Source organism: Alosa pseudoharengus, unplaced genomic scaffold (assembly GCF_046254945.1).
Source record: "Alosa pseudoharengus isolate Yale_2024_CS ecotype anadromous, Long Island Sound unplaced genomic scaffold, YU_APseudo_1.1 YU_APseudo_1.1_scf_10, whole genome shotgun sequence".
NCBI lineage: Eukaryota > Metazoa > Chordata > Actinopteri > Clupeiformes > Clupeidae > Alosa > Alosa pseudoharengus.
In genome coordinates, this window is record NW_027468565.1 from 4,044,554 (window position 1) to 4,058,543 (window position 13,990).

General features: G+C 42.8%; 1 protein-coding gene across 4 annotated transcripts in view; it reads left to right on the forward strand.

Annotated features, from left to right (window-relative positions):
* Nucleotides 1-13,990, forward strand: part of spg11 (SPG11 vesicle trafficking associated, spatacsin) — a 96,196-nt gene that overhangs the window by 75,548 nt on the left and 6,658 nt on the right. For all 4 annotated transcript variants that reach the window (XM_076303185.1, XM_076303194.1, XM_076303211.1 and 1 more), the window contains one exon: nt 1,130-1,285. In XM_076303185.1, coding sequence (XP_076159300.1) covers nt 1,130-1,285 — 156 coding nt within the window. The remainder of the gene's footprint in view (nt 1-1,129; nt 1,286-13,990) is intronic.

Below are 13,990 nucleotides of genomic sequence, written 5' to 3' on the forward strand. Positions count from 1 at the left end.
GCATTCTATAATGTCCGTCTTGCGCTCTGCTCAAGCTTTCATGCAGGGAATGAACAGCAATGGCTAAAAGAAAAACAAGAATGCTAACTTTAAAGGCACACAAGAAAAAGGCCAGCTCCACATTTAAACCAGAATGCTTCAATGAAACCGTTCAAACTGAAACCAGGGATGGTCCAGGTCCAGGATGGTAAGACGGTCAAGCATATTTAGCTATGAAGAAGCTTGTGGGGTGATCTGAAAATTCTGCTTGGAGTCAAAGCCAAAGGCAACTTAACTACTGGGAAAGCGTGGGCTGAGTAGAGACTTGATCACTTAAAGCATCACTTGATGCAACATTTACACTGTAGTGCTGTGAAGATTTTGGACAATCATAAGTATGGAACTTTTATTAACCAGCTTTTTAGTGAGAAAGGAATCACGAGAGAAATGAGCTGAACAAATTAAAATACTAATTGACAATGTGCCTCTTGCCATTTATAAAAATGCATCAATGCCATCAGTTATCCATGATCATATGGCAAAATACATTAACCTATCTGAGAGCTGGAGAAGCCAATTATTTGCATTTGAATTTGTTGAATCATTTAACTGTTTTGTAAAAAGTTAACTGATGAATAGTGTATGATATGCTTGTGTTCACACGGTAATTGTGGATGAAAGTACTGACAGAAGATAGAAACGTAAATCCAATGGAAAAAAATGCTTTTCGATAAAAACTTTTCATACTGTACACATCTTGTTCAGTCGTCATTACCTGCTTGGTCGGCATCTGCATTTACTCCATGTTGGATTGTAGACAGGCGTGCATTTGACATTTGAATGGAGATGGATGAATGAACAGATTCATTTCATAGCCATTATATTATTATCAATGGGCCTAATGGACATCCTAGACATGCAAAAATGTTAAGGAGCTATGGAGATGAAAACATCATGAAATCCTGTGAGCCTGGTCAACTATTTCTAGAGAGGCCAACTGATTATTATAATATTAAAGTTGTTGACTGTGCCTTTTAAAAGTTACACTGTAACAACGAGGGTGGGCATACATTTTGGTTGTAAACTTGTGGGATACTTTGCAGTCCTTTTTAATATTTTACTCATCCTCTCTGTCCCCTGGTGTCTATAGGATTCGTGTGTGCGCCAGGCAGTGCGTTGTGTGAAAATGGCTAAGCTTGTCACTCTGCAGCTTCACCTTCTCAATCATGGCCACAGTCAACGTGTCATCAACTTGCGCCAATCAGAGCTGCTGACCGTCATCCTGGAACTGCCCCACTGCTACCAGGTATGGACCCATGTTTTTCCCCATGTAGGTCATATCATGCCAAATCAGCCAAAATCTAGAACATTTCTTAACTAAGGTCACATGAAATGAGGGGTGCATGCAGGGACATTGAAACCATTTAAGTAGACATTTTTATTCCAAGCGTCTTTCTTTCTTCTTTAAGTATGTGAAACCATTGAGTATTACTAGTGCAGTGCCCGTTCAAGCATGTCATTCCTGTAGAAAACCCGTAGCCCAATTACATGCCCGCAGGTAGGCCTGCTTTAAAAATATGATGATAGGGAAAAAACATCATTCCAGCTAAGCATTCAATAATGAATACTGAATATTATAATATATTAGCCTATAATTAATGTGCAGTAAGCAGAATTTATGCATGGCTGCATGTGACATTTCTACAGATCTGAATGACATAACAGCTGTTTTTTTTTTATTGTTAAGCTTGTTGAATAACTTCCTGATACTGAAGACGAACCATTTTGTGGAATGATGCATCATCGTTTTAAATTTGCAACGATGTGACTCAATCTCTGGTAGGCTAGGCTAGCCTAGGCCTATAAGTAACATCACGCTAACACACTCTGTCTGCCATTCGTTGTCTGTAGCTGATCGAAATGACATAAGCCTAAAGCTTTGATGTAAGGCTATGTTTAGCCTACTGAATAGCTTAACGATATAGAAGACAAACCATTTTGTAGAAAGATGCATCATCGTATATTCGTATACATCGTAGATTTGCAACAATGTGACTCGAAAACAGACTTTGGTAGCATAAGTGCCATCGCTCTGCCTGCCACTTCTTGTCTAGCTGTCTTCTGAAACGTTGTTAAATTCAGGACCATTAGCCTATCGCTCGTTTCAATATGGGACCTTGCAGTCGGAATTGTCGTATTCAAAGTCTCAAGTCCAAAGTAGCCTGGGCTATTGGAAGCGTCAGTTTATTGCACATACTTTTTATGTAATTTTGAAAAGCAAGGATACAAGGAAGTTTATTGTCACATGCATATAGTTACTGGAAGTAAGAAATGCAGTGAAATTATGTCTGGTGTCAGCCTATTTGTGCATTTATGGGGGGGGGGGGGTAAAGTGTAGTAGAAGAGGGGTTTAGTAGATTAAGTGGCAAGTGCTGCATAAGAAAGGTGGGGGAGGATTGGGATTGGGGCGGGGGGGGCACCAACAAGAGCAACAGGGGCAAGGAAAAACTCCCTTACCAAGGAAGAAACCTTGGGCAGATCCACGGCTCAAGGGGCTAACCCAACTGCCAGGGGTCTTGGTGTGTGTGTTAAGGGGATGACAGGGGAGATGGGATAGTGTGCTGTGTATGTGGGGAGAGGGCAGTGTGCAATATGTGTGTTGAAGAAGCTTCCTCATGAGACAATGTGCTGTGTATTGGGGGGGGGGGGGCAGTGTGCTGTAAGTATGTTGGGGATGTGTGTTGGAGAAGCTTCCTGATGAAATAATGTGCTGTGTATGTAGGGGAGAGGGGGGGGCAGTGTACTGCAAGTAATGTGAAGGGACTTACTATTGCAAGCAGAGTACTGTATGTATGATGTATGTGAGTGATGACAGTGAAGCTGTGTGTGTGGGCGGGAGGGGAGTGGAGCAGTGACTTTGTGTCTGTGTGTGTAGTGTGTGTAGTGTGTGTGTGGGTAGGTGGGGGCAGTGTGCTGTAAGTATGTAGAGGATGTGTGTTGGAGAAGATCCTGAAGACAATGTGCTGGAGGCAGGCCACTACATACCCGTGTTTGTTGGCGTGTTCTTGCAAAATCGTGACATGATAATCATCCAAACATCTTGCATCTTAACCCGTGATTCAGTGCTGCCAAAACTCCGCTTATCCTCTCTCTCTCCCTCTGGTCATGAGCTGTGCTCTCTGAGATGGTCCTGCGCTGTGCTGTGTCAGAGGGGGAGTGGCTACGGTAGAGCGGAGAAAGCCAACGTGTGCTTCTTTTACCGATATATCTAAACAACGTCAAACTTGGCACAGCACTTACTCGTGCCCGTAGCAAGACACCTGTTAAGTTTGAAATCAATCAGACCATCGGTTCGAGAGATATGCGAATAACAGACAGACAGACACACACACACAGAGACACACACACACACAGAGAGAGACGGACGTTCCTGCAATTTATAGATCGATATAGTACCCCTTTCAGCCACTGTGCGTCGCTCTGCCACTGTACATCGCTCTGCCTGCCGCCCCTTCTGAAAAAGCTCGATTTACCTCGATTTAGGCTACTTGGGTATGGCTTAAGGCTTGACTACACGGTGGTAACGAAAATCGAAATCGAAATTTGCTGTCTACATTATTGTCAGTGTTGGGGTAACGCAACTACGCAAATCAAAACAGTGGTGTGATAATTGAGCCAGTAGAGAAATAACTGTTCAGAATTAATCTGTAGCCTTGGGTAGGCTTCTGCGACATTTTTAACAGGCTACGCTATAGAGGCTTAGACAACTACAGTATGACCCACGTTTTGGTTTCGTAAATTAATTTGCCCTACTTCTTGACTGCAATGTAGTCAATTGACTGACATGTCATTTTTATTTTTCTGTACAATAAACAAATACATCTGCTTTATGCCGCAGAATTACATTCATATTTGGAACTTACATAGTCCAATGCATCGTTACAGTACGTTAGTGTTTCCCAAAACCATAGTAGCAACAAACGTTCGCAACCACTATCGTAAAGTTGTGTAGTTACAACTACACCTCTCCTGTGGTGACCTGTGGTAGAATGCTAGTAGAAGCATAGTTCCAGGGATCTTCATGTCAAAGACGTCACTGATAGGATAGGATAGGATAGAACTTTATTGTCACATAGTCACAAGTACCAGTGAAATTGACCATCAACCTGACCATACAAACATACATACAATATGACAAGGGGGTAGACAGGGCAGGAAGACAGGGCATTGAGGAAAAATACAGCATAACATGAGGAGAGGGGAGGAGAAAAAAAGCAACCCCCAGACTATGCTCATGTGGGGAGTATAGTGTGGGAACAGGAAAAAAGCACCTCAGCAACATTAGCACATACACTTTACACAACTCTTTACACAACATAAGAGACACACGGCTTGCAACAAGGGGGGTGGAGTGGGGGATGGAGGGATACCAGTGCAGGCAGGCAGCCATCTGGTCCTGCAGCCATTACTGACGCCAGTTATTTGTTTGCAAATTAATAATTATAAATATATTTAGGTTTCTAATTGATATTTACACTTCTAACCACCATACATCCATATTTTAAAATGCCCAAGGCAGAAAATACATAAATTAAAAGTCAATTTGCAGCCATGTGCACGTAAGTAAAAGAGTCACACACCTGCAGATAATAATAAGGTGGTGCGCACTTTTTGACGAGTCAGCTGAGAATATGTAGCCTTTGATTTTCATCGGGGGGGGGGTCCTTGTTAGTTTACGCAAACCAAGCCAAGAAGGCTGATTTTGATAATATGATCTGCACAAAAGATAAATTTAGGTAAACAACGATATCAATATTGTCAAAATCTTAACCCAGATTCGAACTCTTGGACAGGGGACTGGTAACTGCTGTGCAACGGCGGCTGTCATCTGCCGGCCTCAACGCAATGCGCCACAGAAGTATGTGCAGGTGCCCGTTCACGTGCTACTAAACGTCATTAACTACCTTAGTTCAGACTACTGAAGTTTGGAAACTATCATGGTCCAAACTTACAGTACTATGTAAGTATGACAGTTTTGGGAAACAGTCGTAACTTACATGTTGGTTAGTTGAACGATGCATCCTGTTAGTAAAAAGCTAACCTCTGTAGTTGTACGGGAAACGCACCCCAGATCAGCTTTTAGGCCATTAGCAATCTGTTTAATTTATTTTATGAAGCCTACACAGTAGATCACATGCCACATTTTCACTTTCAATAGACAGATGCAATAGCCATTGGTCAAGTATTGAGTATAAAGCAATTAAGATAGTACCCTATACAAAAAGTACTTCATACTATCATAAAAATTCATTAAAACGAATAGCATTTTGCAACTTGACAAAACACTGGATTAAATATCGTAGGCACAGGAGAAAACTTGTACATCCATTGGCCCGTGGGGAGATCACATGCCAGTTGCCTCTCCCATCAGTGCTATGACTCGTTCAGCTGTGAGCTTGTTTCGCCAAAAAAAACTCTATTGCAGATATCAATGCGTCTTTGTTCATGGGTTTGGCCTCACAGCAGAGGCTTAGACAACTATGACCCACGTTTTGGTTTCGTAATTTGCCCTACTTATTGACTGCAATGTAGTCAATTGACTGCTTGACAGGTTATTTTCGCACTTGGCCAGCCTATAGAACAGGCACATTTTGGAGAGAATAGAGAATGTACGCACGCAAGAATCTGTAGGCTATTTGTGGCTGGTTACCAGCAATGTTTAATGCATTAACTCAAGACGTCAAACCTTTTCTAAACAATACAAACAGAAAGGATGCAGCAGGCAGCAAATGTAGAAGAGTCATTTCCAGTGGAAGAACAAAATGCTGAATGAAGCCCAAAGATATGAAGGCATATCTGGCAAGTTGTTATTTTTTGAAGACATAAATGGTTGGGCTATAGGCCTAGTTTGCAAGAAGGAGAAATAAAGCGTGAGCATGCCACACTATCCACAGCTGTGGTAGCGGGGGTAGGAGGATTACTGCGCAGGATTTATATAAAATTCTTCAACAGAAGGCCTGCCTCGAATGCAGGCTTGCCCAAAAAAAAAGGCCTGTGGTTTGCGCAGCCTACAGTAAGTAGGTCTTAGTGAGTTAGTAGTCCTCTAGACTTGTTTTAATCTGTCTCAGAGGTGGAAAGTTGCGTTCGTTGGGGGCAGGGCCGGATTATCAATTATATATAGACCCTTGGGAACAAATGTCTGATGCCCCCCCCCCTGCCCACCAGCCAACGTGAATCGGGCGGTCAGTTAATAGGCCCATTTAAGGCACGAGCGCATCTGTGAGGCCAAGCCTCACCAAGTAGCCCGTTTGTTTACAACTAACATTACATTTAATTAACCCTTAGAACTCTAAGCTGTTTTTAGGGCATTTTCACTACCTTTATTCATAAGGATTTATTCTGGTCATTGTAAGTGCCACACACATATATTATATATTGTTTTTTTCAGGAGAGTTTAGGCTATTCAGATCTGCCATCATTTCATGTATTAATACTAGCATTGATTTTATTTTGATTTTTAAAGAATTAAAATATAAAAAGAGTATTATAAAAATTCTTATATTTCGACATGTATCTCACCACAGCAAGCTCACAGCTCTACATGCATTTCATGTATGTGTAGGGCAGACTGTCCTGAATCGGGCAATATAATTGCCATGTTGGAGGGATACTCTGGGGCTGAGCAATTTACAGAAATATTTGCTGTGTGATTTACGGAAATAAATGCCATTTTTTATTTAGTGATGAAAAATGACCTTTCTGCGCTCCATATCTGTGACACGAACTGATCTGACCTGACTTGACCCGAGGTTGCGTGTTAGCCTGCGTGCCTGTGTGTATGCAGTCATAATAATTCTCAACTCTTTACTGCATTGCCATGAACAAAGTAAAGGCAAAAAAGGTGTTTATTTGTTGAACAAATTGGGATGCAATGTGAGCCTTGAATTGGATGCCATGCAGGAATTTGCTAGGATCTCAAAACCGGAATATGAACATGCTTTGCCATAGAGAAACACATGATAGCATTGGATTATAAACATGCTTTGCCACAAGAACAGACAAAAACGTGGGGTAAGTCCAGCTAAATGAAGTTATTATTTTGCTGTCACTTCGTCTGTTTTATAACCCAGAAGGATGTACTTGGTATCAAATGATAGCTCTGAGTCTCCTCTTTCATCTGACATGCGTGGCATATCTATGCGATCATGGGTCCGCGAATAATTCAAACGAGAGTAATGAGTGTGCAGCGTTGGTTTGTGTACATGACGTTATTATTTTGCAGTCACTTCGTCTGGTTTTATAAGTCAGAAGGATCGATAAACATGGTACCAATGGATAGCCCTGTGTCTCCTCTTTCATCTGATATGCTTGCCATATCGATGCGATCACGGGTTCGCGAGTAATTCAAACTAGAGTAATGTGTGTGCAGGTGAACGCAGAGAAGTATAGACTGTAAATATGATGCAATTTGATTTAATTTCATGATTTTTTTTTATTTTCATACTTGATCGTACAGACAAGTGTGTAGTCTCGTTGGAAAGCCCCACTTCTGCTCTGTCGTGCAATAAAGGTTTCATCTCGCTGCGATGAACCGTTCCGGAGCAATGTAACAGAGAAGAAAGGGTGTGTTTTTTGACGCACTTTGCGTCAATCGGGTTCTAAGGGTTAAACTGCTTATAGGCTATGCCGAAATAGTTTCAACATTTTGAATATCACTGTCGGGTGAATTAGGAAATGCCTTATGGCTGAAAGCTGCTTGGGATCCCCCCTGCAAGCAATAACCATACAAAAAGTTAAAAACAGATGACATAATGCGCAAATAATATAGCCTAGATATTCCAATATATTTGAATACATGTGTTTATTTTAGAGGGGATATTCGAACGTCATTTTTGAGCAATTTTGACAGCCCTAGTCCACTGTAGGCTACGCCAATCGTCTATTAACACCTTCCACCTAACCCCGGTGAGTGGGGGTCGCTATAATGCGTGTGAAATAGCACCATTGAGTAGCCTATGCGAAATAGCCTTAAAATCGTTCTGGTGTTGTGTGCCTTCTGGTTTCTCCACCTACTGGTTTCCTTGCGCATGCATGCGCTGCAGCAGTTGTCAGACATTCACAAACAAGTTGTTTTAGGCGGTTTGAAGTCGCTTTTCATACGCCATGAGCACTTGGCTACATTACAGCCACTCGGACAAAAGACATGTAAAAAAATATATGTTTTGAAAACTAGCATTAAACTGGATTCGATCCCGCAAAAGCAACACACGCGTGACTCTCCATCCTGATTCCCTACTCTTTGAGCCAACTAATATGTTACGCAAATCAATTAACTATTGTAGGCTACCATTAATTAATAATGTAGGCAACAAGTTGTCCAGGCTATCTGAAACAAGGGGTTGCCTCTACAGTCGTCAGTGCACTGTGCACACTGCACAGTAGGCCTATGCTACTCTTTGTGGTTGCTCTTGGGTGCTCCTTGTTGGTGCCCCCCACCCAATCCCAATCCTCCCCCACCTTTTTTTTGCAGCCCTTGCCACTTAATCTACTAAACCCCTCTTCTACTGCACCCCCCCCCCCATTAATGCACAAATAGGCTGACACCAGACATAATTTCACTGCATTTCTTACTTCCAGTAACTATGCATGTGACAATAAACTTCCTTGTATCCTTGTATCCTTGTATCAACTAAAAATAAAAGATGTATTTGGTGATGACGTTATTGTAGGCCTAGTAGACCTAAATTCTGAGAAATTAAATGGTACAAGAAACAATATACATAACGCACCAGACCGCGATGTCTTCAAGGGTTGAATGAAGGGAGTTTGCAAAAATTTGTGTATTTTTCAAGTCAATAAACATTCTTAATTTTCGAATGTCTTTGTCAGGGAACATCTGACTTTTAAAAACCATAGGCCTGGTAGTCGCTCAGACAAGGAGTTATAAGATAAAGGCAATACCATTTGTGTCACCTAATGCAGTTCAGTGAATTAGCAAGATACCATCAGAAGGCAACAATCATAAAGCACCTGTGCACGCGCTCTCTCCCCTGCACATGAAGCTGTCTGCGTGTTGTTTGCGTGAGTTCTTTCTATCTGCTTTACTTTTGTGAGTTGCGACCACCTAGGCTATGTTATAGACTTTCTATGAGGTACCAGTGTTTAGCTGTGTCACAAAACGATAAGCTTTGTCAGACTACTTTTAAAATGATATTCAGGGCTATATACATTTTAAACATTCGGGGCTTAAGACCCGACAAAGCCTTGCGTTAATTCTTCAGGTGGGAAGTGTCAGGAATTTTCATACGAGAGACGCTCTCATTGGTGGTTAGTATATGGAGTAGGGAATTGACAGCAACATATCCAATCACATTATGAGAGATGCTGAATTTAACATAAACTGCAATGTTTGATTTTAAATTCATGTAAATTTAGCCGGGACTGTAAGCTGGCACACAGGGGTGCTCGATGTTTTCAGTGGGTGCCCGAGAGACGGAGCACCCACGGTATCGGCGCCTATGACAAGCGTATCTCGCGGTTGCATCCATTACAAACAAACATGCAATGTGAACGTCTGGGATTGGGGAGAGCACTAAATGCTCTTCTGAATAAGCATGAAGTCAAGCCTTTAAATGAAAAACACTCTTTAATAATCAAAAAAATAAACGCTAATGAAGTAAACTTGTGACCATCAAAAATCGTTTATCGCCTGTAACTCCGTGATAACAGGACATAACAGGAAGGCATTTGGCTGAGCAACGGAGGGTAATATGCTCTATATTTTGTCCAAATGATGTCTGTCTATCATCGTTGCACTCGGAGAAAACCAGAATGTTTAATTTGTCCTGCGTTTCTTCTACGGCTGCAAACGGGATTCACTCGTCGTTAACCAAATATTTCTTTATTAGGGCAGGGCAGGCATATTTCTGGCTATTAAATTATTTCTAAACCAGTCTGCTAAAGTCTGTAGTAAAGTCTGTGTAGGGTTTTCCAGCTCCATTTCTTTTTACGAGACACCCTGCTCACTTGAGACCTCTGCCGGTTGTTGCAGCATCGTTGCAGCGTCACTGGAAAAATACAAATTAAAGTCGCGTGATGCCACGTGATCCCGTGCGCGGACCGCGAGGGAAGTTGGCCAAGTCGAAGCACTGCCCACTGTATACTGTATTGACCTGAATATGATACGTTTTTTTTCTCAAAATATCTCTGAAGAAGTGGGGTCGTGTTATATTTGGGGCCTAGACAAAAAAAAAAAAAAAAAAACCTGTATATGATGCCGTATCGATATTTTTTGTAACCAGTATTTTGAGTTAAGTGAGCCTTCCTTCACAACAGTGGCATGATCCTGAATGATGGAGAGACAAGATAATCTCGAACAAAGTTGTTCAAAAGTAGGTCAAGTTAACTAACAATTGAGAAGGAGCTAGCCTATGATGGCAATTTTAAAATCATATGTTGATTAACGTGATGGCAAGCCCAGAAAGAAAATCCCATCAAAATCATCAAAATCTGTCTGTCTTAAAGTGGCTGTTTCCAACAGATTGATAGGAGAGTGTGTGAATATGTGACTTGAAAATGCAATGATGGAATGCCCATTTAGACTATAGAGATTGCTAAAGAGCTAAACACACCCACCGACTTCAAAACTAGCCTTAAAGGTGCTAGCCTCTAAGCGATGTCACATGGTTTCTAAGCTAAAACATTTTTTGTCACATACAGAAAACATCTCCTCACAGTCCACTAGCTGCCTGTCCTCTGAATACACTGTAAAAAAACGTGGCCTCTGTAGACAGCTCAGGCTACAAAAATCGCAACAAAAACAGCCTGGTGCAGACTGGACCATGAAACATAACAAACTTTTCCAGCCATTCACTGACGAGATGCGTATTCCAGAGATTTTAAGTTGCACAGGAGAGTGAGGGTGGGGCGAGCTAGCCCTCTGTTTTGTTTGAACGTCAACAGAAGTGACGTTACCCAACATTGCTTAGAGTACCTTTAATGATGCTTCACAATGGATTGCGTTTCAGAAGTCTTGCCCAGTGCTTGTCCTTAGACTTTGAAGAGAAGAGACTGTTTTTCGGCATTAGTCTATGTGATCAACTTAAGGAAAACTCTCTTACACCTCCTGGATCAGATGGGCAATTTTGATCAAACGCCTGTTTTTTTTTTAACATGCCAACATTTGCCAGTGTTGAAACTGCTTGTTTACTGTACAGTTAAATGTGTATGGTTAATGCAGTTATTGAAAGTTATTGAGGCCATGGTTCATTTCTTTCATTATGGCATTATAAAAATACAGATACGGAAAAATGTGGCTAATTATAGCGCCCCTTGTGATGAAAGATTTAACAAATGTATTATGCACATTCAAGATGATGTCACGAATCCACATACCAAGTTTGGTGTTGATACGTGAAAGTGTTACTAATTCTAGCGCCCCTGGTGATCAAACGTCACCAAATTTGTTGGTCATCCTCAGGATGAGACCCCCGAGTCCATGTACCAAGTTTGGTTTTGATAAGTTAAAGCGTGCCTGAGATACGACCTCACTTCCTGTCATTATAGCACCCCCTAGTAGTCAAATGACACTTAAGTTATTGGGCGCTAGAGCACGAGACTTAGAGGCATACAAGTTGGTGTGTGTGGTCAGGGCCATGCCATGTGCCAAGTCTGGATTTTATATGTAAAGATATGACCTGAAGATCATTTCAGCCAAGTTCCATGAAAATCGGTTGAAATGTGTGACCGCTGAAACTGAAAGTGACGAAATAGGGGTCATTGGTCCAGGGATTCCAACGGTGCCTGATTTGTGAAAATCGGACGCACCATTCATTACATTACATTACATTACATTTGGCTGACGCATTTTTAGCCAAAGCGACTAACAACATGGTAAACAGTTTAAGTTTAGAGCAATTCTCAACAATATTAGGACAATTTAAAAAACATTAGAGTACAGTAAGAATAAGTGCATCAGTGAGTGCTGTTTTTAACAGGTACGTGTCAGTTTAAGACGGCTGGTGAGTGCTAGGATCAGCAAGACTTGTTGTAAGTGTTGCTATGAGAGGAGATGTTCTCTAAAGAGCTGGGTCTTCAGGAGTTTTTTGAAAATGGAGAGGGATGTCCCTGCCCTAGTAGGAGCTGGCAGTGTGTTCCACCAGCGAGGAACAACAGATGAGAAAAGTTTGGATTGGCCTGAGCGTACCGGAGGTAGAGCTAGACGTCGTTCGTCTGAGGAGCGCAGCGGTCTGGAGGTAGCGTATGTCTGTATGAAGGCATTCAAGTAGGTGGGAGCAGAACCGGAGACTACTTTGTAGGCAAGCGTTAGAGCCTTGAATTTGATGCGGGCCGCCATAGGTAGCCAATGTAGCTGGATGAGTAGCGGGGTAACATGTGCCCTCTTGGGTTGGTTGTAGACCAGGCGCGCCGCCGCGTTCTGGATCATCTGAAGTGGTTTCACTGCGCAGGCTGGGAGACCTGTCAGGAGGGCGTTGCAGTAGTCGAGTCGTGAGATGACTATTGCCTGAACCAGAAGTTGGGTGGCATCTTGATTTAAGTAAGTCCTGATTTTCCGTATATTGTAGAGTGCGAAACGGCATGACCGGGCGACTGAGGCAACATGATCTGAGAAGTTTAGTTGGTTGTCGAGAACAACTCCTAGATTTCTTGCAGTCCTGGTAGGTGAAACAGACAGAGAGTCAAATTTGATGTTGATGTCGTGGTGTATGGTAGGTTTAGCTGGGAGGACCAGCAGTTCAGTCTTTGAGAGGTTCAGCTGGAGGTGGTGTGCCTTCATCCATGTAGCTATGTCTGAGAGGCAATCCGAGATCCGTGCTGAAACCAAGGGGTCATCAGGTGGAAAGGACAGATAGAGCTGTGTGTCGTCTGCATAGCAGTGGTATGAGAAGCCATGCGAACGGATAATCTGTCCCAAGGAGGTGGTGTAGATAGCAAAGAGAAGGGGGCCCAGTACTGAGCCCTGGGGGACCCCTGTGGTGAGATGATGAGGTGCAGATAGCTGACCAAGCCATGATACGTTAAACGAGCGTCCTGTGAGGTAGGATTCAAACCAGGAGAGAGCAGAACCGGAGATTCCCATGTTAGCGAGTATAGAGAGAAGGATACGGTGATTAACCGTGTCAAAGGCAGCCGATAAGTCAAGCAGAATGAGTACTGATGACCGAGCGGTCGCCCTGGCTTCTTTTAAGGCTTCTGTTACAGACAGCAGAGCCGTTTCGGTAGAGTGGCCGCTTTTGAACCCAGACTGATTTGGATCCAGAAGGTTGTTCTGTGATAGGAAGTCAGAGACCTGTTTGGAGACTGCTCGTTCAATGCCTTTGGATAAGAAAGGCAGGAGTGAGACAGGGCGGTAGTTCTCGACTTGAGCAGGGTTGAGAGAAGCTTTCTTAAGTAACGGTGTTACCCGGGCCGTTTTGAACGCTGTTGGAAATGTGCCGGAGGTTAGCGAGGCATTGATCACGTGTGTGATAGCTGGTGCGATGGTCGGGCTGATGGACTGAAGTAGGCTCGTAGGTATAGGGTCCAGCGAGCATGTGGTAGGATGGCTGCATGTCAGGAGTCTAGATACTTCATTCTCAGAGAGAGGCGTGAATGCTGAGAAAGATGATCTAGCAGTCCCTAGAGGTTGTAGGAGTGCGGTATCTGAGTCCGATGCGTTGAGTGGGCATGTAGAGAATTGACTGCTGATTGCCGCCACTTTGTTTGTAAAAAATGAGGCGAGGGTGTCTGCAGTAAGGCTGGATGGAGGAGAAGGCATCTGAGGGTTGAGTAGCGATTTGAAGGTTGAAAAAAGTTTTCGAGTGTCTGTAGCACTGTTGATTTTGTCATTGTAGAAAGCCGTCTTAGCAGCAGTGATGCTGGCTGAGAAGGAGGCCAGGAGTGTCTGGTAGTTTTTGAGGTCATCAGTTAGTTTGGATTTGTGCCATTTCCTCTCCGCGGCTCTGAGTCTGGTGCGCTGCGATCGGAGGGTATCATTTAGCCATGGATGAGA